This window comes from Gossypium raimondii, chromosome 7, assembly GCF_025698545.1.
Source record: "Gossypium raimondii isolate GPD5lz chromosome 7, ASM2569854v1, whole genome shotgun sequence".
Lineage (NCBI taxonomy): Eukaryota > Viridiplantae > Streptophyta > Magnoliopsida > Malvales > Malvaceae > Gossypium > Gossypium raimondii.
Window position 1 is genome coordinate 5,493,071 of NC_068571.1, and position 26,985 is coordinate 5,520,055.

Sequence of the window (26,985 nt, forward strand, 5' to 3'; positions counted from 1 at the left end):
ATTGACTTTTTATGTAAAGTTGGAGACCAAATAAATTATTATGCATTTTTTCCTCTTGAAAAAATTTAAAACCAACTAAAAATATTAAAAATCAAAAGAAAAAATGTGAATTATCATTTTCATATTGACGTGAAATCATAGTTTAATATAAAGCGAAGGATATAACTATACATTGAGGGAAAAAAAAAAGGGAAAAATTATGAGATTCCATCGTGTGAGAATAGTACGTGAAAACATTGGCTTCACGCATTCTCCAAAACACCCCCACTTTTCCCCTAAAAGAAAATTGGAAGTTAAAATTCCATTACTCATAAAGTCAATTTTTTTAATGAATTTGTAGTTAGACAAGTCTTTTTATTTTCCTTTTGGTAAACAAAGTTGTTATCTTTGTATAAAGAGGTCCATAATTCATAGAAAACAACAAAATAAATAAAGGGAAAAAGGAGGAAGAAAAAAAAGTTATTTTGAAATTAAATAAAGGAGAAAACATAAAATTTTGGTTATGAAAATTATTTTATAATATAATGTCTTTTTCTTTTTACGATAATCATTCGACATGTCAGTGACAAGAGTTCTTAAATTCTACAAATAAAAGTAAAAAAAAAAAAAGACACAATTTCTTAACCCACCTATGAAGTCAAAAAAATTAAATATTTGTTTTTTAATAAACCCTAAAAATAAGCACCACACCTTTTAAACCCTAATTGTAAAACCATGAGAATTGCATTTCACATGGTTAAACCTACTGCATAAAACTGACATCCAAAATCCAACCAGATTTAGTTACCATATAAAAAGACCTACTTTAAAGTAAATTCCAAAACAATATAACCAATGTCACGAATTGATCGAATATTAATTCAATTAATTTATTTTTACACATTTAAAATTATCTTTTTATATTTTAATATTATTATATAGAAGTTTTCATCCATACATATTGTATATTTTATTTCGTATATATTGATGTGTTAATGTTATTAGTTTCAAACCATATTTCTGTTTTAAATATGTCGTTTATACACACATACTCGAATGATCAATATAATAAATATGATACTCAAACTTAATGCACACGATATGATTACACGAATTATATTAATATTAAAATCTGAACACATTTATTTTCATTATCTTTATATTTTACCTAACTAATAAACTAAGAAGAAAAACATGAAAAACGACAGCACTCAGGAATCATAAAATCTACTTGAACCTCGGAAACGCATGACTTTCATTTTTGAACTCCAATTGGGCTATTTGGGTAATGGCAGGTTCAGAATTTTTTTATTTTATTTTACCTACTGCTTTTTTACATCAGGGTATACCTAATAATTTTTTTATATGTTTTCTTTTTTATATAATACACATATTAATCGAATTAAAAATGGAAGAAGAATAAAAATGGTAATGCAAAAACTTTGGTACAACAATAGGGAAGTGGTGTTGAAATGCAAGAGACTCCTGAAAATCCTCGTCAGTCCAAGAAGCATTAATGGCAACCTTGCTGTTTAAGCACAAGTGTAAGCCAAACCCAACTCACCCACATGCATGTATATCACCAATTTCATTTCTTTCTTTTTACACTAGAATTTTAATATTTCTTAATCCTCCTCTATATTACCCAACATAGAGCAAGTGGCTAATTCATGTATTTCTTTTCAAGTCAACTGCATCCCTTTCCTTCAACCTTGCTCTTCATTTTCATAAACCAAAAAAAGGGTTTTCATTTGTGATTAAGAAAACTCAAAAGAATCTACAGTTATATTTTCATGGTAAGCTCGCAAAACAAAACAAGTATACGCAAGGCTTTCTTTATGTTAGTTTCTTCATTTTCATGTCTTTCACGTATTTCTATTTTCTAGTTTGATTCTTTTTGTTTATCATGCTTAAAATCTTCAAGAAGAAACTTAATGAAACGGCTTTGTTCTTTTCCTTTTTTCTGGAGATGCGTATGATATTGATGTCTTCGTTCTTGTTGACTATGAATTTATATATGAGTCTTAATCTATCCTTGGAATGTTAACAGGCTGAAGAAATGAACATTGAAAATGGAGAGTTCGAGGATTGGCGAGGGTCAAAGGCAGATCCTGCAAAGCATGGCGGTGTTACAGCTTCAAGCATTGCCTGCGGTAAGTGGTGGCTTTCAGAGTTTTAAAGTTAATTACATTCTGCTAAAATGATGAAAAAAATGAAACCCCACCACTTGATTTGATCGTTTAGGATTAAGTTAGGGGTTGAATTAATTGTTGTGAATGGCATGCAGTTGTTGAGGTATTAGAGAACATGGTGTTCTTGTCCAACGCTACAAACTTCGTAGAGTACTTCCTCAAGTCAATGCATTACTCCGCCGCGGAATCTGCAAACATGGTGACTAATTTCATGGGAACCTCCTTTCTGCTCACCATTTTTGGAGGTTTCGTCAGTGATTCTTTCCTCACTAGATTCAAGACCTTCATCATCTTTTGCACTCTTGAGTTGTTGGTAAATATAAACATACTTGCTTTGCTTTGCTTCATTTCCCCTCTCCCCCTCCCCCTCCCCTTGCAATGTTTCATATGTTTTATATATTTTTTGCCATTTAGGGACTCATCCTCTTGACAATTCAAGCACAAGACAGTCGGTTGCTGCCAGCCATAAACAGCAAGCCTTCCAAGACCCAAGAGGCTATCCTTTACACTGGTCTTTACGCAATAGCAGCTGGCGTAGGTGGCGTTAAGGCTGCCTTGCCTGCACATGGGGCTGATCAACTTGACCATAGCAACCAGCGTCTAGTCTCATCCTTCTTCAATTGGTTCTTCTTTTCACTATGTTTAGGGGGCCTCATCGCCTCCACTGTCATGATCTGGATTCAAGAAAACTTGGGCTGGAATTGGGGTTTTAAGATATCTGTGGTCACACTAAGTGTAGCACTCTGCATTTTCTCCATGGGGTTCCCCATTTATAGATACAAACGCCCCGGCGGTAGTCCACTCATTAGAATTTTTAAGGTAAAAAAACCAACATTGCTTGTAATACAATTGGATGACACCACTTTTTATGAAGTTCAATTTGGATTTTGCTTTTATGATAACACAATGGCTTAACAATGGGTCTAATTTTGTTTCTTTATAAAGGTGTTGGCTTCGGCTATTGCAAACAGGAAAGCATCACTACCAGAGGCAGAGAATACCCAAATTTATGGTGAAAAGAGAAACCATGATAAGTTCAGGTATGCAATTAGTTTAACAGAAAAGTTAGAAAAATACGTTACTGGGAAATTGGGCAGAACAACATAGATGCCAGATTTTGGCCTTTATATAAAGTAGAGTTTTTCTTTCTCACATATGATGTCACTACAAATTGTTTGTGTTCAATATACAATGTATTGAAAACTACTTTTTTGACATTGGTTGCATGCAAAGGTGGATCCAAGGTGAGGAACAGTCATCCTTTTCGTTCAACTTGATAACTATTTTCATATTAAGATCCGAATTACTTTTTAAGTTCATACTTAAATTTAATAATTATTATCACATTGAGGTCTGAGCTAGACAATTGTTCTCACATTGGACTTAAATTTAAGGTTTTCAAGGAAATATCATAGACTAATTTGGATAAACAATATCAGACCCCAAACCCTAATGTAGGAAACTGTCAAGTTCAAAGATTAATTTCGAAAAAAGAGTCTAACCCCAAATATAAAAGTAGTTACAAAATTTCAAGCCCTGATTAAACCTTTTTAAAAATTATCTAATTTTTGGCACTAAAAAGTTAGAAATCGATCTTTTTTATCCCTAGTTGCATGAATCTGGTTTAAGCACGGTGTCTTTAATAACATCATAATGCACTTTAATTTGACACAAAATGTTGAAATCATGTAGGTTTCTAAACAAAGCATTAATGGGTGAGTCAGTCGCATCGACCGAGGTTGAGGAAACAAAGACATTCATAGGCCTCCTCCCTATATTTGCAAGCACTATTATGATGAACTGCTGCTTAGCTCAACTGATGACATTCTCAGTGCAACAAGGGAACATCATGAACAGATCACTTAACAGTTTCAAGATTCCCACTCAATCATTATCAGTATTCCCCTTATCCATCATGCTGACATCTATACCTATATATGAATATTTTGTGCGCATGTTCAGATCAAAGAACAACCACCATCCTGGAATTCTGAACATGTTCCAACCATTGAGGCGGATCGGACTGGGGTTAGCTCTCGCATCAGGGTCTATGGCTGCCGCTGCTGTAGTTGAAGCTAAGAGGCGTGAGGCAGCGAATGACGATGTCGTCTTGTCTGTTTTCTGGCTCGGGTGGCAGTACTTGCTGCTCGGCGTATCGGACATGTTGACACTCGGGGGAATGCTTGAATTTTTCTACTCGGAGGCTCCGGATACCATGCGAAGTATGAGCACTGCATTGTCTTGGTGCTCGACGGCAATGGGGTACTTCATCAGCTCGGTGTTGGTTACGATAAGCAACTCGGTGAGTGGACATTTCGGGAAAGAATGGCTGGGAGGAAGTGATTTGAATCATACACGTTTGGATTTGTTCTACATGCTTCTTTGCATCCTTAACTTCATCAATTTATTGAACTACATATTTTGGGCTAGAAGGTACTAAATATTTTTAGTACTTTACAAGATTATATTATTTTAAAAAGTAAGTAATTAAAACTTAAAATTATAATTATTTATGATTAGTTTTGTTGTAATTACATCATTTTGTACCTAAATTTGTCTTATAAAAAATTATATAAAATTATATTTTAAAATCCTGAAATTTTATGATATACATATTGAATGTTTGCTAGGCTAGTGATATTCGTTTAAGGTAGATAGCTAAAGGTTTCTTAGAATGATTAAATTGGGCATAATTGTAAAATTTTCTTTCGAATTTTTCTCTTTTTTTTTTAATTTCACTCATAAAATTATAAATATTTTTAAATAAGATCAAAATTGAAGGAAATAGTTAGTTGTTGACATGATTGGCACATCACCAATAACCTAAAAATGTCTTGAGCAAAAAAGAAAGGATTTGCAACCTTCAATGATTCTTTGCAAAGCAAAGACAAAGATTAAAAGGAGTGATTCTCTGGAAATCAACAGTAAAGATTCACTGCAAAGAGATGAATACGAAATATTCTCTACAAAGAAAAAAAATAGAGTTACCTTGCAAAAGTTTTGTAATAAGAGAATATATTCTCTACAAATTGTAATAATAGTTTGAAAATAACAATTGTGTAACCTTTGTAATAATGTAAGGGATTGTATTCGAAGAAAGACGTTGTAAAGAGGCAAGAGCTCTCTATAAAATATTCTCCAAAAAATTTTCTAACTTTCAAAAATTTAAAATTCAATCCTCGGGACACATTTAAAAAAATTAAAAATATATTAAAATTCAATAAAATAAAAAAAGTGGAAAATTCATTAAAATAAAAGAATATATATATATATATATATGAAAATTTGATAAAAATGAGAATAGTTTTTAAAAAAATATTTAATTTTTTTTTAGTTCATTTTCTTTTTTTTCCGTAAACATTATTAACCACTGGTTCAGGCCTCAAACCCTTCGTAGAAGCTTGTGGCGAGGCCCATGATATAACCCAAGTAAAAGCTTCGGGCAGCTATCAACAAGTCAAACTTTATGGGATCATTCTAATAGATAGGAGTATAGATGATAGATTTTTTTTAGAGGATGAGGATTATTATTTGGCTTAATTGATTAAGAGGTCCTCAAATTATGTAGTATTTTTTAATTATGTATCTAAATTTCTTTTGGTTGAACTAGACATCTAAACTATAATTTTGTAACTATTATGGACTGATACCATTATTTTTGTTTAAAAAAAAAACTATTTCAATCAATTAAGAGTTCATATTTGACATTTTTATATTTTATATTATTTCCCTCTTTCTCTCTCTTTATTCAATGTAAAAAAAATGAAAAAGAGAGGTTTTAGTGGGCCTTTTTATATAAATAATTCAAAAATATTAATTAATAACAAAAATAATTTTGAGAAAAAATTATATACGAAAATGACTCATTTGCTACAGTATCATCCGATGCTGCTTGACCAACTGGCGACACTAACCTCTTTTTCTTGTAATCATGACCCAATCATCAGTGTTTAAAAATAGATTTTTTTTTGTGCTACACTATGTCAAGCGGCACCCGTATGTATTTTTTGAAATACCCATAAAAAATACGGGTATTCACAATGGAGAAAAAAAAGAGAAAAATATCTTTTTAATGGGTGTCATCGATCTAACTAGCGGTACAAGTCATTTTTTTTTAAATTCAATTAAAAGTAAAACCGAAAAAAATAATTTTCTTGGGTGCCACCACTATTTAAAAAAATATTAGTTGTGAAGAGAAAAACGAAAAAAAAAATGTATTAGTGGTGTCGCCTACGTGTTAGGCATCAACAATAAGTTCTTCTAAGATTGCAAAGTATCCATCAATGTATTGTTGTGATAAGCTCACTAAGTACTCATGTACTTAAAAGATTTGTTATTACTTTTCAGGTACTTGAAATGAGACTTTGCTTGAAGGGACAACGCCAGGAGTTTTCCAAAGTGGTGGCGGAGTGGGCTATTATGCATATAGTGGACATGTGGCATAGTGTTGGAATATGCCTTTCGTGTCTGTTTTAAATAAACTTCCATTTTGTAGATAATTGTACCCAGTTTGATGTAACAACTTATTTTAAAATACTAGCTTTGTTTTTAGATAGTAAGTTTTTCAATGAACATGTCAAATAAAATAATTAGAGTGTTACAATTTGGCTCCCAGTTGATGGTAGTTATATATGGTCATGGGTTCAAGTATAGTGTTTAAACTTACGCATGTCAAGTTTCATGCCACTAAAAGAGAATGTTTTATAAACTTCATAAATAAGTTTTAGATCATAAACATAGGGAAAAAGAGGGTTAGTCAACTTATTATATTTTCTCATCAAAGTAGTATCATTAACCTCATTATCTAAAACATATGTCAAAGGTGGGGGCAAGAAGACTGGCAACGGGGAAAGTGACAGTGACGATGGAAACAAGCTAAAACGCGACTTGGGGTGACAATGGTTGTAGTTATTAAAGTGGAGAATGAAAGGAAGGGTAGATTGAGAAAAAATAATTGAAAAAAAAAACACTGAGAAAAAAAAAGAAGAAGAAAATATGGGGATCCCATAACCGTCATTGTTTCATGTGATTATTCCAACTATAGTTAGTATCATTATCATACAAGTTAAAATGATAGTAGGGATCATCATATTTTGATTCATTATTCAAAGTAACTAGAATTACGATAACTATAAAAAAAAAATTCCAGTTCACTCAAAAAAGAATGATCGTTGTTAAGCTCAAAAAATTTATTTTCTCTATCAAAATATATGAAATAACCTGACTACTATCTCTAATTAAAAAGGTGTCATCAGAAATGAAATTTCGAATATCTTTGACATCAACTAAATGATCAACCTTATTATAATAACATGTCTGCGACACCACTTATTATTTTTTATCTCATTTTTTCCCTTCACAGTTATTTTTTTTCCAAAAAAAACACTGCTAACGCTTGACACATAAGTGACACCTATTTTTTTTTCCTGACCACCTACTATCGATGCTGCCTGATATACCGACAGCTAGGGGCATAGTTAGGAGGGATTGTAGGGATCCGACCCCCCTAAAATGGAAATTTTTTCATTTTTAAAATTTTAAATTAATAAAGGTAAAGTTACACACCTGCGACACCTATTAAAAAAAATTCCCTCATAGGTGTCGCCTAACACATCGACGACACCAATTGGAGAAATTATTTTCCTTTTTTTCACTGATAGAAATTTAAAAAAAAAACTAGTCGGTACCTCTTGCCAGACCGATGGCACCCATTAAAAAATATATTTTTTCTCTTCTTTTTTTCTCCACCATAAATACCCGTATTTTTCACAGGTATTTCAAAAAATACATATGGGTGCTGTCTGACACAGTGGCGGCACCAAAAAAAATTGTTTTTTTAAACACTAATGATTGGGTCATGATTAGGTGGAAAAAGGTGTCGACACTGATTGATACTGTAGCAAACGAGTCATTTTCGTATAGCATTTTTCCTTCAGGCTATTTTAGTAATTAATTAATATTTTTGGGTTATTTATATTAAAAAGCTAGTTTTAGTGTAAATGAAAAAATGGAAAAAGAAAAAAAAAAGAGTTAAATCACTTTTTGGGCCTAAACTTGACAACTAGTCCAACATTGGGGCTTAAATTTTTTTTCGTTCAAGGTAGCCTCTAAACTTGGTAATTGTTCTCACTTAGGGTCTAAAGTTTTTTTTTTGTCTAAGTTAATTCCTGAACTTAAAAATTGTTCTCATATTGGGACTTAAACTTTTTATTGGTCCAAGTTAGTCCTTGATATTTCCTTGAAAATCATAAAATTCAAGTCCTAATGTGGAAATAATTATCAAATTCAAACCCTAAATAGTTATTTTACCAAATAAAAAGGGGGGGTATCAACGTGAAAAACACTAGGTTTAATGAAAAAGAAAAAAGAAAAGAAAAGAAGAAGGTGAAAAATTATGGGGAAGAGAATAGAAAAGAAAAGAACAAGAACTTAATAAGAAAGGAAACAACATGGGTGGTTTGAAAAGAAGAAAAAGAAGGGTGGAGAGAGAGAATGAAAATAAAAAATAATTTAATTTAAATATATATTTTTTATTTCATGTAAATCATGATGCAGATAAAAATGACACACGTCAGGTTTTTATTGGTTGAAGTTGTTTTTTAATAGAGATAATAGTAGAGACCCATAATGTTCAAGTACCTGACTTGAAAAAGGGTATAACTTAAAAGTTGTGGTAAAAAAAACCTTTCCAATCCCTCTTAAAAAATTTGGAGCAATTTAACCATTGTCAATTTTAAAAGCGAGCAACTAAGGAAAATTAATTATGGCGTTAATGTCTTCCTTCAATTGTACATAATTTTAATTGATATAATAATAAAAAATTAGCCATTGGTGTTTACATATTTTATTTATTTAATCTTAATTCTAAAAATTTTAACAAATTTAATCTCAACATTTATACAAATTTTACAGACGGTGTGAACTTTAAAAATTACATTTATGATTATATCAATCCTAAATTTCACCAAGTCGATGGAAGTTCATGCATCATGGACTTGTTAGAAATTTATTTAAAAATTTTGATTTAGATCTAATTTGTTTTAGCTTTCCAAATAGTTGACTAGCAACATGTAGACATGGAGATCACCAATCATGCTTGAAATGTGGCATGCAATTTCAACACATTTAATGCTTTTATTTTTTTTGGATACCTTGCGTTGAATATATTGTTGATACAACATGCTTCCCATCTATTATGATTGTTCTTAGCTAATATATGAATTAGATAATTTCAATATAAAATATTGCAATTAAGCAAATGTCTAATAATTTTTAAAAATAAAAATAAAAAGTCAATCGAGTCTTCACTCGATTGACATGAATATTATTGTCAATGCAGAAAGTTGTGCATTCGAATGTATTAAAGCACATTACCCTCCTATTTAATGAAATTGTTAGAAAAAAAAAAGGAAAAGAAGAGTTATCCAAACTTTAAACTTAAAACTAAGTAATAATTGAAGATGAAATTAAGTCTTTAAACATATAATGTAATGTTGGCGGTGTTACGTTACAAGTGAAAAATATAATGTTAAAAGTTTTAGGATTTTGCTCGGTCTTTGAGGCTAAACTATGTAACATTTTGGATGGCATGATTCTTCTAATTAGAAGAGGATTCAATAGAGTTATGATCCATACTAACCGCTTGGAGGTGGTTAAAGCTCTATAAGATAGTGTGCTGGTAAATTTAGGTACTATAGTGCTTAGGCAAGTTCAATAGATTTTGCGAACTAGAGGACAGTGGTTGGTTAGGTTTGTTCCTAGGGAAGATAACCAAGTCACTGATTGCTTGGCTAAATTGACTTTAGGTTAGAAGACAAATCTAAGGGTGTTTGATGACGTCCGTAATAAAGTCTTAGGAGCCCTACATCACGATAAAGGTAATGGTTCTTTTACTTCAATTAACTTGATGTAATTCATTGTTTTATCAGAAAAGAGTTTTAGGATTTCAATACATTTAAAAATCCATACCACATTCTTATTTGTTATTGTTAGAGTTGTGACCCTGGTTCTTATTAAAATAAAATACAAGTGGCAATATAGGGGGATCCATAAGGGCGAAGGCCGGAGGCCCGAATAAAAGTTTACTTTTTTTGTTTTATATTAATTTGAATAATGTGTTTCAACCTTACTGCATTATTTCTATTAGATGTTAATTAGAATAAGGTTTTCTAACCCTATAAATACACGTCGTCTATACTCCTTGTAATCATTCGAATTCAATATAGTAAATTTTCTTCTCCTCTGCCCGTAGTTTTTTCTCGAAAGAGTTTCCACGTAAAATCTATGTGTTCTATTTTTTCTTTCTTTTCTTTGCGATACATTGTCATTATCGACATTCTATCTTGTCAGTTATATTGAAGTTGTGTTTGAACATTTAATTGTTACATAAGCACACAAATTAGATTTAACAATAAAGAAAAGATTATGGAAGCAATTTATCTAACTAAATTTATTTATGGGTTAAATTAAGTTGTGTTGTGATCGATTTGATATGATTTGAAATTTCGAACATAATACTCATTTAACATTAATTTTTATAATATTTATATATTATAATTAAATTTAAAAAATGCTTTTTAATTAATAAATAATAATTAAGACTAGATTAAGGATGGATTGGATGGGCAGTGGGTACGTTTAGCTTACTTTTTGTTTTATACTATGGTATCTAATTTCACCGTTATTGTTGTTTTTATATAATCGCAGATAAACGTATCGTTCATCTAAACCCACCCAAAATCGAAAGAGTAAGAATTGAATATAAGATGCATTGTTGGTGGGGAATGAAGAAGAGAAACAAAAATGAACACATTTATCAAAACATGTCATAATTTGTGGCAGTCTCGTCGGTGACAGCTTACACACACTACCATTTCCCCTATTTATTCTAACATTGATCCATTGAACACCCACGTGCTTTACCCCCCACTCCTTCATCTCTCTTGTTATAATTTATCGTTTTGGTTTCAGTATTTGTCCCGACGAGATGAGATCTACCCCTGATAATCCGTGAAGATCAACTGTTAACCACTCAATCAACCCTCCAAGTTCAACACTCAAACTACGAATCCAACGTGGCACCAATCTATTGGACCCTTTATCTATGAAAAGCCCTTTTGGCTCTCTTTATATCTTCCTTCATTGGAGACCATTTTAGCACTAAACCAAAAATGAAAATGGGGTCTCTTTTTACTCCTCTGCTCCTTCCACTCTTTTGTCTTTGCCTTACTCTCATCTCACCCACACATTCCACGGATTGTTCATCGCTCAAACTCTCCGGTGGCAAAAAACAATACTCCAATTGCACCCACCTCCCCACCTTGAACGCAACCCTCCATTTCACCTACAATGCCACCAATTCTTCCCTTTCCATAGCCTTCTCAGCACCTCCGGCTAAATCCGGCGGTTGGATTGCTTGGGCCGTCAACCCCACGGGGACAGGCATGGCAGGTTCACAAGCCCTCCTGGCTTTCAAAAACAATGGATCTATGGTTGTTAAAACCTACAACATAAGCTCCTACAGTTCCATTGTGGAAGGGAAGCTTTCTTTCGATGTTTGGGACTTGGAAGCCGAAGCCGGCAGCGATGGGAAGATGGTTTTATATGGTTCATTGAAAGTGGAGGAAAGTGCGGAGAAGTTGAACCAGGTGTGGCAAGTTGGGCCAGGGATCGCTGATGGTCACCCGATGAAGCATGAGTTTGATAAAGCCAATCTGGGTTCCGTGGGAGAGTTGCAGCTGGTGGAGAAACTCACTCCATCATCCCCTTCCCCATCTCCACAGGTTGCTAATGCTAACTCAGGATATGGGTTGAGGGTTACCCAATTAAATGTAGGATTTTGGATCCTGGGTTTGATTTACTTCATAGTTTTCATGTGATTTTAAGCAGAGTACAGTAATAAAAAGGGGGGGGGGGCATAATGAATGATTTTAGCACGAAATATCAATTGCCTTTTTTTATCTTCCATTGTATGATGACATTTTTTCCCACTGTAATCATGTTTCTTGTCTTGATTGAAGTTAAAATAGGTTGCATATCATGAAATATTCATGAAAATATTCTCACCTTTATTATGTACGAAGCACTGGTACTGGTAGGTAGACCCTGAAATTAGCGTCTTACATAATGAATTAATTGTCGTTTCCTTTTACTACTTCATAAATTTGAGTTTATTTTTGAAGAATATAATGTGATTTTTTTTCGTACAAATGGCCTTATTATATGAAATCTTACTACTAAAGTTAAAACTGTAGGCATTTAGAGTTACGTGAAGCATTAAGCCCAAGAACGCAAGCCCCACGTTCACTTTCCATTTACGACTTCACAATGAATAAGATTCGAGGTCAGAACTCAGAACAAAGAAAAGTTAATTTACATGGATGCTCTCATATCCAACTCATTCATCTTTTTAAATTTTCATATTCCTTTCTGGAAATAGACATGGATATAAGAAACAATATGAACAATGGAATATAGTCTTACCCATACAACCTACTGAACTAATTCAAGTATGAACAAAACTAAAACAAATTAACGTAAACATGTTGCTACATACACACCGCAGACACTGGACGAACGGATTGTGGGGTTGTGGGGTTTGTCTATCCAACAACAACAACAACAAACCAACAACGATTTTCAATGTTTAATTAAAATATTGGAGCAATAACTGAAGCATAACTCTTTGACTTTGAAAATCTTTAAAAAAGCATTAAATTTGGGGGGGATAACGCCATTAATGTTGCTTTTTCGGCTCTAAGTAGTCCCATGACTTAAGGGACTTGCTTTGGAATTAAGTACGGCGCTTGTGAACCAAATCCCATGTTTAACTCCACTTTTCATTATATTACTTTCTTTTTAGATTAAGTTAGTAAACTACGGATTGTTATTAGTATTGTTGGCAGTGCAGGAGGACGTGAGTTTGAGTGTATTGAAACGCATTATTCTCCTATTTAAAGGATAGAGAGGAGCTATGAGTAGTTTTAAATATTATATCTAAAAGAGACTTAAACATATATAAAAAAATCGAATACACTCATAATTAATTTATACAAAATTAGACTCAAACATCTTTTAATGCAATTTGTTTTAATAGAAAGAAGAAATTTATGGGTTTATGGATATTGTAGTTTTAGTTGTGATATCTTTTCTTTTCTATACTTTGCTTGCTAGGGTGTTAAGTTATGAAAAAAAAGGGATATGCCTCGATATTCACAATAAATATATATATATATATATAAATGACATTTAATTGGAAATAAGTTGCTGAGATCCTTACCATATTCAACGGTACTTTTTCTAAGTGTTCATCACAAGGATTTTTATAGTATTAGATTACTTCTTATAATCAAAGAAAGATCTGGCTAACTTTGAACAAAAAGAAAAAGAAAGAAAGAAAGGTTTTGCTAATCAATTTTTGATCCAGTTTTATCATTGAATATAATCATTATTTGGGGTATATCCAGTGTTAGAGGCTGCGTTTTTGGAGATTTTGGATAGTTTAGTTCTCTCACAAAGGTGGGGTTTTGATAGAGTGTTGATCCAAATTGATAATTCAGAGGTGGTTAAAATCATTCAAGAAAGTCTGCTGGCAAGTGCAAATTCAGTTTTGGTAAAAAGGATTCTTCAACTGTTAAAGTTGGTTGGATATTGGAGAATAAGGCATGTTTTAAGGGAGGAGAATAAAGTTGTGGATTCGTTAGCTAAAATGGTCTCTGACAAGAAAGAAGACATTTGGGTTTTTGAGGAGGTTCCCGAGGAGCTCTCACATCTCTTGGAATTTGATATTGATAAGAATGCTTTTGATTTATATTAATTTGATGTAATCATTTGCTTATTTTATCAAAAAAAATTATATTTACTTAAACCATTAAATTTTTCACTAAAATTGTTATCATTATGAAGGAAGATATTAACAAAATACCCAAATACATTAATTAAGATAGTATTTATTAAAAAAGTAATTACTAAATTTTTTTATTTGATAAAAGTAATATGTTAAATAGGAGGCTAAATTTTGTTATTAGTCTCTATATTTTGTTAAAGCTGTAGATTTAGTCCCTATCTTTAATCTAATCAATTTTATTTTATGCACTTTTTGAATTGGTCAATTTTAATTATTGTACTTTTAGATTTTTGAAATTCTAATCTTGGCACGAGACATTAGTAGTTAAATCCATCGATTATATTCAATTTTTAGTCCTATGCTATGCATACATTTGTAGATTTGGTCTATATTCTCCAATTGGATCATTCTAAATGTCCATACTTTTCAAAATTTGAAATTTCAAGTCTCAACGCAAATGATAGTCATTAACCTATTAACTGAATTTTTAGCAAGTAATACGTGAAAAATAACAAATTGATGAAACATTACATATACGATCATATTTTAAAAGTAACACAAATTAATAAATCATCCTTTAACACCACACCCTATTATAAACATTAATTGACCAACTTTAAAAAAATATATATAGGGACTTGTAAATAGAATGAATTGAAAATAGTGGAGTTTGAGGTCTAAGTTCATTGTACCTTTTTCTAGCAAGGCCACTAATTCCATTTGCAAAACACATCTTCCTTATCTTAGTAATGTATATATTTAAGTTGAATGCAAGGGCAAGGTAAATCTAATGTGTCCACTTTTTGACTTTATCTAAGAATATTTACTATTACTATCAGTAATTCCTTTTTTGAAATTAACCCTTGGGCTATTCAACAACTCTGGCTACCGAGGCCGGTTCACTCACGGTAAATTTTTGTTTAATTACAGTCTTCATCCTCCACCTGATTTCACCTAATTAGATGACTCCTTGCCTAAAACAAAAGAAATATGTCCTCCTTAGGTTAATTTTGTTTTGGGTTTAATTTGTACATATTGGGTAAGTGAAAACTAAGGTGTAAAACTAAAATATTTGTTTTTTTTTACTTACAATAATTCTCGTATAATAGATGATTATAAGTATTTTTTTTGAACAATCTCATTTTAGGTTCTTATCATATCTGTTCTTCTTTTTTTTTTGACATAATATCTAAAACTAACCATAGCTCTTCTCCAACTCATAAATAGGAGAATAATGCACTTCAACTCACTCGAACTCACGTTTTCCTGCATTAGCAACAATGCCCATGCCATTACAAGTGAGATTATTTTATGGACCCTTCCAACCACATCATCTATAGTCCCTTTTCAATTATTTAATGATATTTCAACAATTTTTTCCATGTCATTAACACATAATTTTGGTAATTTTTTTACTCTGAACCCTAAGCCTCGAATCTTGACCCTTGAATCTTAAACTTTGAACTTGGGATTCGAGGTTTGGGGTTCGAGGTTTGATGTTTAAGGTTTGAGGTTTGAGGTTTGAGGTTTGACATTCAAGGTTCAGAGTAGAAAAATCCCAAAATTATATGTTAATGACATAGAAAAAATTGTTGAAACATCATTAAATAATTGGAAAGAGGCCATGAATGATATGGTGGGAAGGGTTCATAAAATAATTTCTCCACTACAAGTATTAAACTAAATAATTAATTTAACTCTAACTAACTAGAATAATTTATTCGAAATAATTCACACATTTATGTATAATGAAACTCAAACTTGAGATTTCAAAATTCTCGAGTTCTCAATTTTGCTATTGAGCTGATTTTAGTTTGATTCTTTTCAAATACAACTCAAACTATCAAGGAAGTTGAATTTTATATTATTTTTAACACTTGATTTGAGTAAATTATAAACCTAATTGAACTCTTTTCCTTAATTTTATAGTTCTTCTAAATAATCATTTAAATTTTTTTATGTTTAATCAATATAAAAATAATGTAAAAAGCATGATGGAATTAACAGATGCACTTGTTCAAAGTTTTTTTAATATTTAATAACTTTTGAAAAAAAACATATGAAATATGATAAACATACATAAATTATTGTTAGGTTTATCATTTATTACAACTTCTTACTTCTTTGCTGGCAAAAAAAAAAACTTTTTGAATTTTTGTAATTTATTTTTCTCTCAATAGTCATTAAAAATTAATATTTTTATAATGAATAACAATAACATGATTAGCACAACTCGAACCTAGACCATATTTGAGATAGTGGGCACCCTAACTATCAGGCCAACACACGAGGTTCAACATTCATTAACATTATTCCTTTTTGTTCAACAACTTTACAAATGATTTACTTCATTATCCTAATCCCTCTCCCTAATTCTTTAAGTGAAACTCTTAAAGTTCAAAAAAAACTTTAATAATAATTTATTAGTATAATTACAAGTACCTTAAAAAATATAATTACAGGTAGAATAATAAATAATGTTGTAAACTAAAATCAAACCATTAAATTGAGTTACTCATCAATGGAGTCTCAATTTAGTTGTGTAATTACTAGAATTCCACTCCTTTTATAAAGCAACAAATTAGTGACGAAGCTGGGGGTTGGAAGGGATCTTGGTCTCTCTTAAAATAGAAAATTTCTCATTTAAGCCCCTTTATAGTTTATAAAATTTTAAATTAGTAATAGTAAAATTACACTTTGGCCCCTAAAAATAATAAAAATTTGATTTGATCCTTTAAAATTATAAAGATATAAACTATTAAAATGGTGAAATAGCATTTGTACTGTCAGAATAAATATATATAATTTAATTTCGCCCACCCAAAAAATTTTTATGACTTCACTCCTACAACAAATATTATTTTAAAAGTATTTATATCTTTTACATTTTGATAAATCTAGGAAAACACATACAGATTATAGGAATAATGAGATTTGAACTCAATAAATCAGAATTTTTACAGTTTCATTTTACCACTTCAACTATTAAAATGGTGAAATAGCATTTTGTTTTTTAATACATTTATTGCATATTTTAAACCCACATAATAAATAGACCACAAATTAATAATACATAAAATAAATTAAAATAAAAAAATCCAAATCTGAATAAAATAAATTTCAACAAAATCGACCAGAAAATTTAGAAGTTCCAAAGCCTCAAATTATTAGTGTCTTTTTTAACCAATAGAAATTGCTTGTTGGCACTATATCTTTAATCTACTAGATTTCCTAAGAAATCCAAAAAATAAATTGTATTATCATTCTTTAAAAGAAAATTTAATTAATTTCATGAACTTATTACATGAATGGTTGATAAGCCATAAAAGTAATATGTTTTTAATCTCATTCTTCATGCATTTTTGGATGATTTATTATGTAAATGAGTGAATTTGATGCTCCTAATCCTTTGAATTCATGTTTCTATACTTAGGTGAGCATAAGGGCGCGAAAGGAGCGACAAATAGGCCAAAATCAGAAAAAAAAAGAGCTATTTTTAGAATCCACACAACCTGGGCATTTCCACATCAGCTGCGCACACGCTCGTGTGAGCCACACGGGCTGGCCACACGCCCATGTGCCAGCTCGTGTCGATTTCGCACCCGGCTTCCCTTTTACGTGGAAAAACCAAATTTTTAGGGTTTCTGAGCATTCTAAAGTTTATAAATACATATTAGAAGAGGACCTAAGGGGGACACATGGAGAGAAGAACAAAGAAAAGACTCGAAGAATGCCATCGGATTCAAATTAGAAGTGGATCTCCTTCAAGATTAAAGATCTCAATTTAATTCCTTTTGAAGTTTTATTGAGTTTCTTTATATCTTGTTGTTATCCTAACTTTGAGATGATTTTATTCTAGATTATGAACTAAATTCCCTAGATACCTAGGGAAGATGAAACCTAATATGAATCTTATTATTTAATTTCTGAATTACATGATAAATACTTGATTCTTGTTCTCAATTATGTATGCTTATTTCATGTTTTAATATTTTCAGGATATTAATGCATGTTTAATGTGCTTATTTCAGTGGAGCAAAAGTCCCTATTTAAGAGTAGATCTAACATAATTGAGTGGAGTTGCATGCAATCCTAGAAATAGGACAACATAAATCTACCGAATTAGAGTCAAATCTAATAGGGGAATTCATAGATCGAATTAATGCGACAATAGGGGTTTTAATTAGAAAGAGATTTCAATTAATCAACCTAGAGTCAATTGTTTTTACTCTTGAAAGAGATATTAACATAATTTAATGATTTCTACGGATCAAGACACAAGTGAATAAATCGTTTAATTCAAATTCAGAATAATAGGTGGAGTCTAGGTGGATCCTTTCCTGAGTATTGTCTATCTCATTGGTTTTATTTGATTATTTTCCTAATTCACTCTTTGTTGCGTTCTTAGTAATTAGTTTAGTTAATTTTAGATTAAAAACATTTTCATCAATTTGTCGGCTAAATAATAGAAAAATAGTAATTACTAGTACTTTTAGTCCTCGTGGATACGATATTCCCTACTCACCATAGCTATACTATTGTTTGATAGGTGCGCTTGCCTTTGTCGTAATTATAGTTAGTTTAGTGACCATCAATGGTAATATACAATTTGAGGAAAAGAAAGAAACAATAAATATACATTGTTGGCGGTGAAGAATAAACTTCATTAACATGATAAAAGCTTCAGCTCCAACAACGATAGAAGATTATAACACGTTGACAATCGATTTTTTCACAACTCAAGCATGATGATATGTTTGGGGTGATTGCAAGCACCTATCACGCTAGGAGGGAACCAACCCCGAATGGTCTAAAGTGGTGGACAAAATCAACAAAAGAACTGAGTATCAATCAAACCGGAGAGGAAAGCACTTGCAAAAGTAAGACTAAAAATCTATAAAAGACAAGACAAAAATTTCTAAAAGAAAAGACTTATGAAACAATGGAAAAAACATAAAACTTAAGACAACACGAGTTTAAACCAACTTATGAAACCATTTATTATTCCAAAATACTCTTAAAACAAAAACAAATCTAGAAGCTAACAAAGAGCCATTTAAGTATCTACATTTAATTCACTTTCCAAAAGAAACTGCTTGAGGTCGATGGAGGTTCAATGATGACGAATATTATCGTCTGTACATCACTACTTGCAAAAACAACAAATATACCCATAAAACATACCAACAAATTAAAAAAGAGAAAATACACATGGATTGAATGAACAACAAAAAAATGAAAAAGAGGTTGGAGGGAGGGAGGTAATGGCAAATCTCAGACCAGCATCGCCACCATTGTTGGGCAAAACAAGAGAGAAGAAGCAAACGGTTTTCAAGAAGGAAAAGAGAAATGTAATTGTGTTATCATTTTTAATAGACTTGCTAATGGCAAACTTTTTAGCAAGTCCCTATGGTTTATTGGTTTAACTTTTTCAATGTAGCCCACTCTACCATGTGACACTCTATTAGTGGGCCACATGGTAATTTGTGTAAAAAATTAACACGGTTAGATCAAAGTACCAAAGCTATAAACAGAAGAAAAATATAGGTATTGCATTGGACAAATTAAAAGTACAAATACCACATTGAAAATTTTAATAAAGTATAGGGGTAATTTCTGCCATTAACCCAATAGTTTATAAACAATAATAAAATTGATATAAAAATTAAATGTGACTTTAGTTAAAAGGAAAAATATCAAAACTATACATGAAATTTGATTCAATATGTAATTTGATACATAAACTTTGATTTGATGCAATTATAAAGATGAAACTTTGATTGTGTTCAAATATAAACATGAAATATTCATTTTGATTCAATCATACACGTTTAAAGAAATAAATACTTCGATTTATTTTTATATCGGATAAATATAATTATTTGTATATGCAGATACCCTCAGAGTTACACTATTCTTTGTAAAAATGGTTTAAGACAGTAAAGTAGTTAATGTTCAGTTGAGGGTTTAGAGTGAAACAAACCCTAAAACAAGAGAGATAAGATCCGATAATCCACTAATCACCAAACTTATTCTTTTCATTAATTTCTGGTAAATTTCCTCTACTTTAGCGCGTGGTCTCCCTTAAAAAGAGGCAACACGTGTCAAATCATGATTAGTTAAGTCCTTTATGGCTTCTATTTATTCCGCCAACTTTCAGCCCCCTCCTTACTAACTTAGCCAGTTAGCCGTTATTTATTCTTTTGCCTTTTGTGTGTTGTCTGAGAAAAAAAGGAAAGGAAGAAAATGACTCCGTCGTCGCCGCCGCCGTTGCCGTCGGCTGTTTTTATTTGTATAAGCTTTTTGGCGCTGGTGATTTCACCGTCGGCTGCTCTCACTTGCAGTTCCCAGAAGTTTACCGAAAACCAAGTGTATTCCAACTGCCTGGACCTCCCTTATCTTTCCTCTTACCTTCACTTCTCTTACAATTCTTCCAACACCACTCTCTCCATCGCCTTCATCGCCACACCTTCCAAATCGGGTGGTTGGATCGCATGGGCCATAAATCCAAAGGCCACCGGCATGGCGGGTTCACAATCCCTCGTCGGCTACAAGAACTCCACCACCGGCTCCGCCCAGGTTCATACCTTTGACGTCAGCTCCTACAGTTCAATTGTTGCCAAGGATCTGTCCTTCGAGGTCTGGGATAAGACGGCCGAGAGTAGAAGTGACGGGAGTTTGGCGATTTTCGCTAAAATTAAGGTTCCGGCGGATTTAGCGGCGAGTGGGAAGATTAATCAGGTTTGGCAAGTGGGTCCCAGCGTCGGAACCGATGGCAGGTTGGTGCCACATGTCTACGCTGGTAATAATTTGCAATCTAAAGGAACCTTGGATTTGAAAAGTGGACAGAGTAGCACTAGTTCTGGAGGAGACGACAGGCTCAAGAAGAAAAATGTGAGTTTCCTTTTTCTATAAATTATCACCATCTTTTTAAAGTTTTACAAAAAATAAAACCCAGAAATTGTTGTTTAGATTGATTTGGGTTTTTGATTAATTTGACAAAAAAAACTTCACTGATTCTAGATTCATGGGATTTTGAATGCTGTGAGTTGGGGAATATTGTTTCCACTTGGGGCCATGATTGCACGCTACATAAGAACCTTTGAATCTGCAGATCCAGCCTGGTTTTATCTCCACGCCTTCTGTCAAGTATCAGCTTATGCCATAGGAGTTGCTGGCTGGGGAACTGGTCTTAAGCTCGGAAGTGAATCCCCAGGCATCACATATTCCACTCACAGAAATATTGGAATTGCCCTTTTCGTTCTTGCTACTGTGCAGGTATTTCTTCAATTACTAAATCTTTCATGCCCTTTTAACATTTTGGGTCATTCTTAGAATTGTGCGAATCAAGTTTAATTATGGTGGTGTGACACTGAAACTTGGGAACTTATTGTGTCTTTACTTGTTAGATTTTTGCCTTGTTTATAAGGCCCAAGAAAGATCACAAGTATAGATTCTACTGGAATGTTTACCACCACAGCTTTGGATACGCCATCCTTATCCTTGGCATCTTCAATGTATTCAAGGGTATCAATATCTTGAAACCTGAAGACAAATGGAAAACAGCTTATATGATTGTGATTATTGCCTTGGGTGGTATTTCATTGCTGTTGGAAGCCATTACTTGGGTTGTCGTTTTGAAGAGAAAATCTAGAAAGTCCACCAAACCTTACGACGGATACAACAATGGCCAAAGTTGATGGCATCAGCAAGCCTCCAATTGCAGATTTTGTAACACCCTTGTCCTTTCTTATCCTTGTTGGGATGTTCTATTTCCTATTTTCAGTCTCTTGTATAATTGCTTGGTTCCAAATGTTGGTTTTTTTTAGCACTCGATCCTTAGTACATGTTATATAGTTGTAGTATACCACTGAGTATTTCTGCCATCATTTTGTGTGTTTCTACTATTCGCACAGACACCAATACGCACCATGTTCACCTAACCAAACTACAAGTCACCAAACCCTATTGTAACTGGAATTGAAAGATTGTTTTGACTTAAAGTGGTTTTAGACAGGGGACCCCCTCTTATTCCATGATTATAGGATTATACTGCTTTCGCTTTTTGGTCATTTTGGTTGCTTGCTTTGTGAGATACCCATGGGATGGGAGTGACCAAGTTTTAATTTCATTCCTTTACAACTTTATTATACAACCAGTCCGATCAAAATCAATCACCACGACTATTTATCTAACTGACCTAAATAAGACTCGAACAACTTAAGATGTCGACATTTTCAAAACCTTAATCTTTACTATTCAACTACATATTTTCATATGATATAATAACCCAAAATAAAACTAAAATCAACGTGATTTTGACGCCAAGAATCAAAGATTGCATTCAAATCTAAAAAAACTTAATGCAACGGCCACGGTGGGGAAAATGAAAAGAGTTGGTAGGATATTGCTTGGATCATTGACGACGCTAAAAGTGGAAGATTAGCGAAACCGATAAAATAGACCCCCTAAAGATGTTCTTGATTATGACTCTTGACCCACACTTGGCCTGTCTTTTCTCCTTTGCACATAAAAATTAAATGCAAAAAGAAAAGAAAAAAAATAAGTTCATTGTATTAAGAATTAAGTATATGCTGTCGTCGCTAAAGCTGAGTTGACGTGCATGTGAACCGAATTGACAATGCACAACGCTTCTTTGAAGTTATTTAGAAAATGTTTGCCGTGTACAACTAAGCAAAGGCTAGGCAACAAAAATTAAATTTGTCACTAAAGGGTCTGAGTTAGCGAGTTAGGGAAAGGTGTGTAAACGTGAATCTTGCCCAGCTATTTCTAGTCAACTCAGTCACATGGTACTAGCTGTATATATTGAAACGAACCCGTCTTTCATATTGTTTTTCTATTTTTAGCGACGAATACTTTGTTTTCATCGTTGAATTTTATAATAATAATAATTTGTTTTTGTAAACCAAAAATTTTCTCACAATGTAATTATTTTCTTAAAAGATTACATTTGTATAAATTAATTAGACAGTTTTCACGTATTGTCTCGACTTCCCATCAAAACATATTAAATAGTGTTGATAATTAGACTTTTATTTTGCAGTCAAATAAAATAACTTTTAAAATACAAACATCAAATCTCAATTTTTATCAAAATTCAAAATCCAATTACATATTTTGATATAATTTTAGACTACCATTTTCATATTGTTAGTGGATTGTAGAAAGAGTTAAAAGTCATCATTCTTGAAAGGGTTAATTAATTTTTCGCCATTCAACTTGATAATTAAATCTGTTTTAATATTTGTATTTTTTATCCACTTTGATATTTGAACTTGACAATTAGATCCATCTCGATCTCTAAACTTAGGTTGGGTTTGGATGGGCGGTGAGGTGCGGAGCGATGTGTTTAGCTTACATTTTTGTCTTACGCTACAGTATCGTTACAATATTTAATCTCACCGCCATCGTTGTTTTTATACTAACTGCAAATAAACGCACCACCTATTCAAACACACATTTAGATTCTATCAAAAATTGATGATGTGTCAATTCGAGATTGTGTCATATTATCAAACTTTTATAATTTCGAAATTTAAAGAATAAAATGGAAGTATCAAAGAGAAATAAAAAAATTAAAATAAACCTATTTATCAAGTTTAGAATAAAAATTTACGAAAACCCAAAACCAGAAAACAACTAAAAGAAAAGAAAATAAAATATGGAAAGAGGTAAGACCTAACCTAGGCGTTACGAATTGATTGATTGAAGAGAGAGGAGGAACCGCGACGGAAATTCAAAACCAAAGCGTTACTGTTTGTAGTCTTAAATTAAAGTGAAGTCATTATCTGTACTCCCAACAAGAAAAGTAAAATAAAATAGGGTAAATTCTACAGATAGTCACCAAATTATCAAAAATTTTCATTTTAGGTACTTAAAATAGAAGTTTGCAATTTAAGCAGTCACGTTATATAGTTCAGTAATTTTAGTCACTCCCGTTAAAATCACAAATGACAAGCTGACATGGCAGTTAAAAAAATAGGGAGTGACCAAAATGGTCGAGCTATGTAACGTGAGTTCTTAAATTACAAATTTTTTATTTTGGGTGCCTGTTGAAACTTTTTTATAATTGGGTGACTCTTTGTGGAGTTTACCCAATAAAAGTAAAGAGGACGGGGCCGTATGTCATAATGATGCCAGGATGACTACATAAATTATTACTTTTTTCTACTTTTATTGGCAAAAATATTTTAATATTACATCATAGCAGCGTCACTTTATTTTCATAATCATTAATCTATTTTGAGTGTTTCCTTTTCTTTATTTTTTTCAAATTGTATATATTTTACTTGATTTGTTAAGGTTTAATTCTGCTTTTAGTCCCTGTCTTCTACAAATGTTTGAAATTTAATCTCTTCTTTTTAAATCCAGAAATTTAGTCATCCTATTCTATTGATTTAATAATTAAAATTATTAACAAGTATCGGGTGTAATGATCAAGTACATGTTATGATAGATGCCGATAATGACAGTAGAATGACTGCAAAAATAAAGAAAAATAAAAACACACAAATTTTATGTGGAAATCCTTTTGGAAAAAACCACGAGCAGAGAAAAAGAAATTTACTAATGTTGAAAAACGAATGATACAAGAAGAGTTTCGACTACATCTATTTAAAAGGTTGAAAAAAATCCTATTCTAATCAATGTTAAATAGAAAAAGTGTAGTTCTATACGGATTCTACATCTATATGAATGATACAAGAGGAGTTTCGGCCCTCGGCCTTAAACCCTACACAGATCCCCTTATTTTGCCATTGTATTTTCTTTCTTTAACAAGGATTCAGGTTACACAACTCTAACAATATATTTCTCTCTTAAAAAGAAAACCCTTAATATTTCACTAACACTTTACTAAGCCACTATATTTAAGTAGGTTATTCTCTTTTATATGTTTGGATTCAATCATAACCGTAGCGATGAGATGATAATTAAAAATGACCATTAAAGATAATAAATTAAATTTATATATAAATAAATTGTATTAATGAATAATTAAAATTTTATAAAATATTTATTAATTATATTGATATCTATTTTAATCACTCACACAGCTACTAATTGATGATTATTTCATTTAAGTTTAATGAAGATCAATTTCAGTTTCAGAAAATGAAAATATAGGTGAAAGATTAAGGACTAATTCAATATAATTAAAGTTTAAGGATATATTTTGGATTTAAAAATGGTACAAGAGCTAAATTTAGGATGGATTTGATGTGAAATTGCATATTTTATTCAATTATTGTTTAATCGATAAAATGTATTTTTAATTCATTAAATAATTAACTTCAATATATTTTAGGATGTACCAAACTGTTAGGGATAAATTCGAATTAAGCAACAAGCAAAAACAAATAGAAAAAATTAGACACAACCGAGAGTACAATATGAAAAAATAAACTTAAATGTATTAAACGAACAAATCCAAATCCTGAAAACGAAGCCTGAACTCTCATAGAGTCCTCTCAAAAGGGGTACAAAATTCTCTCCACAGTTACCATGAAAGCTCTCACCCAAACTCATCTACGACTACATCTTGTCACCCCCAAAAGAAAAGCTCTGTAGTACTACATCTTTAATTGTCTCTTCGAAACAGGGATATAAAACCGCTTTAAATAGGCTAAGTTTAAGTTTAGGGTTGATGAGTAGGATGCACGAGAAAGTTATAATTTTGTATATAATTAAAGTGAATTTAACATGTTTTAAAATATGGGAAAATTTTAAAACCTACCAAACAGACCATGCATGAGATTTATTTGGGATGAATAAAATAATAAATTAATTCTTTTGATGTATTGCTTTTTCTTTTTAGTCATAGAATGGCAACCAAGGGGACAAAATTGTGCTACTTTACCACAACTTACTGTGTGGGATGGGAGACAAACATACATTATTATTTTTAATTAAATTTGCTATCTTTTTCACCTAAAATATCTACTAAAAATTTTCAACTTACTTTTAAAAAATTAATATGAAATTCTCCTTGTTCCAACTTGAGATATGATATCTGTAAAGATTTAAGTAACGCAACTCTCTTGACTACTTGACAAAAGTTGCTGGAATTGGTGTGGTTGCTAGGGGTAAAACGAGTTTTCTTGTTAATGGGGGAGGCTCAAAGATTCTGGCTGACTCTCCTAAATTGGTGGAAGTCTTGGATATCAACTTGGGTTTGAAGTAAGGATATCTAAGAATTATTTTGGCTACGGACTTACTGATTGTGTATAAGCAGATTTTAAAGAGGGATAAGCGTAGTCGTTGAAAATTCAAGCCTATCTTGCAGAAATTGAACTCTGTCCTGGCCAGAATTCCTCATGTGCGTTTTGAGTTTGTAAGGAGATCTATTAATTTGGTTGCTGATTGGGTGGCTTCTTATTATAGGAAGGAAATGTGTATTTTTGACTGGTTGCATCAACCACCATCTTCTTCGGTCTATATTCTAGACAAGAATGACGTACCAGTCCCATCTGATTAAGTTTTCTAAATTCTGTTATTTACCTTGAATTAATTCTTGTTTGACCAAAAAAAATTAATAATCTAATTTTATCTCTCTTTGTTTAAACCATTTTAATACAAAAATTTTAACTCCTAAAATTTTTGATTTTATCTCAATATCCCCATTACATGATACTTGATTTTGTCCCTTCGTATAGGTTAAAGTCTTGGCAACCTGGCAAAAAAGCAAAAGGAAAAAGGATGCAGACTTTAAAGTCATTAGAAGTAATTTGTTGGAGGTTGGTGGGAGTGGTAGTGTACATCTAGAACCAAACATGAAACTTCCCATGTTCTAATTTGATTTTGCCTTAAACTAAGAGTCAATGTCAATGGCGACTACTATAATGTAAGTGTGTTTTACACTTACCATTCAATGACTTCTTTCTTTCTATCTAATCCACCAAAAACACATGATGGTTGGCATTAGATTCTTTTGGCCCACTTCCTACTTTT

At 31.9% G+C, this 26,985-nt stretch overlaps 3 protein-coding genes across 4 annotated transcripts; all 3 read left to right on the forward strand.

The window, feature by feature from the left end:
* Nucleotides 1-1,434: 1,434 nt before the first annotated feature.
* LOC105804282 (protein NRT1/ PTR FAMILY 4.2) lies at nucleotides 1,435-4,684 on the forward strand. Of its 2 annotated transcripts, none has more exons than XM_012636847.2 (6): nucleotides 1,435-1,523; nucleotides 2,030-2,132; nucleotides 2,267-2,484; nucleotides 2,586-2,990; nucleotides 3,117-3,211; nucleotides 3,864-4,684. In XM_012636847.2, exons 2-6 carry the CDS (start codon nucleotides 2,039-2,041, stop codon nucleotides 4,609-4,611), a joined length of 1,560 nt encoding a protein of 519 aa, XP_012492301.1. In that variant the 5' UTR covers nucleotides 1,435-1,523; nucleotides 2,030-2,038; the 3' UTR covers nucleotides 4,612-4,684. The 2 variants fall into 2 exon arrangements, with proteins under 2 accessions (XP_012492301.1, XP_012492280.1); XM_012636826.2 differs by lacking the exon at nucleotides 1,435-1,523 and adding an exon at nucleotides 1,666-1,775.
* Nucleotides 4,685-11,124: 6,440 nt separating this feature from the next.
* On the forward strand, nucleotides 11,125-12,333 carry LOC105804276 (auxin-induced in root cultures protein 12). The gene has a single exon (XM_012636808.2). It carries the CDS (start codon nucleotides 11,342-11,344, stop codon nucleotides 12,047-12,049), a length of 708 nt encoding a protein of 235 aa, XP_012492262.1. The 5' UTR covers nucleotides 11,125-11,341; the 3' UTR covers nucleotides 12,050-12,333.
* Nucleotides 12,334-20,181: 7,848 nt separating this feature from the next.
* On the forward strand, nucleotides 20,182-21,902 carry LOC105804271 (cytochrome b561 and DOMON domain-containing protein At3g25290). Its single transcript, XM_012636800.2, has 3 exons — nucleotides 20,182-20,910; nucleotides 21,040-21,294; nucleotides 21,426-21,902. Exons 1-3 carry the CDS (start codon nucleotides 20,263-20,265, stop codon nucleotides 21,714-21,716), a joined length of 1,194 nt encoding a protein of 397 aa, XP_012492254.1. The 5' UTR covers nucleotides 20,182-20,262; the 3' UTR covers nucleotides 21,717-21,902.
* Nucleotides 21,903-26,985: the final 5,083 nt, after the last annotated feature.

Coding starts and splice junctions, on each gene's coding strand:
- LOC105804271 (XM_012636800.2), top strand. CDS start 20,263: ATGACTCCGTCGTCGCCGCCGCCGTTGCCGTCGGCTGTTTTTATTTGT. Junction 20,911..21,039: donor ACAGGCTCAAGAAGAAAAAT/GTGAGTTTCCTT, acceptor CACTGATTCTAG/ATTCATGGGATTTTGAATGC. Junction 21,295..21,425: donor TCGTTCTTGCTACTGTGCAG/GTATTTCTTCAA, acceptor TTTACTTGTTAG/ATTTTTGCCTTGTTTATAAG.
- LOC105804276 (XM_012636808.2), top strand. CDS start 11,342: ATGAAAATGGGGTCTCTTTTTACTCCTCTGCTCCTTCCACTCTTTTGT.
- LOC105804282 (XM_012636826.2), top strand. Junction 2,485..2,585: donor TTTGCACTCTTGAGTTGTTG/GTAAATATAAAC, acceptor TTTGCCATTTAG/GGACTCATCCTCTTGACAAT. Junction 3,212..3,863: donor AGAAACCATGATAAGTTCAG/GTATGCAATTAG, acceptor GAAATCATGTAG/GTTTCTAAACAAAGCATTAA.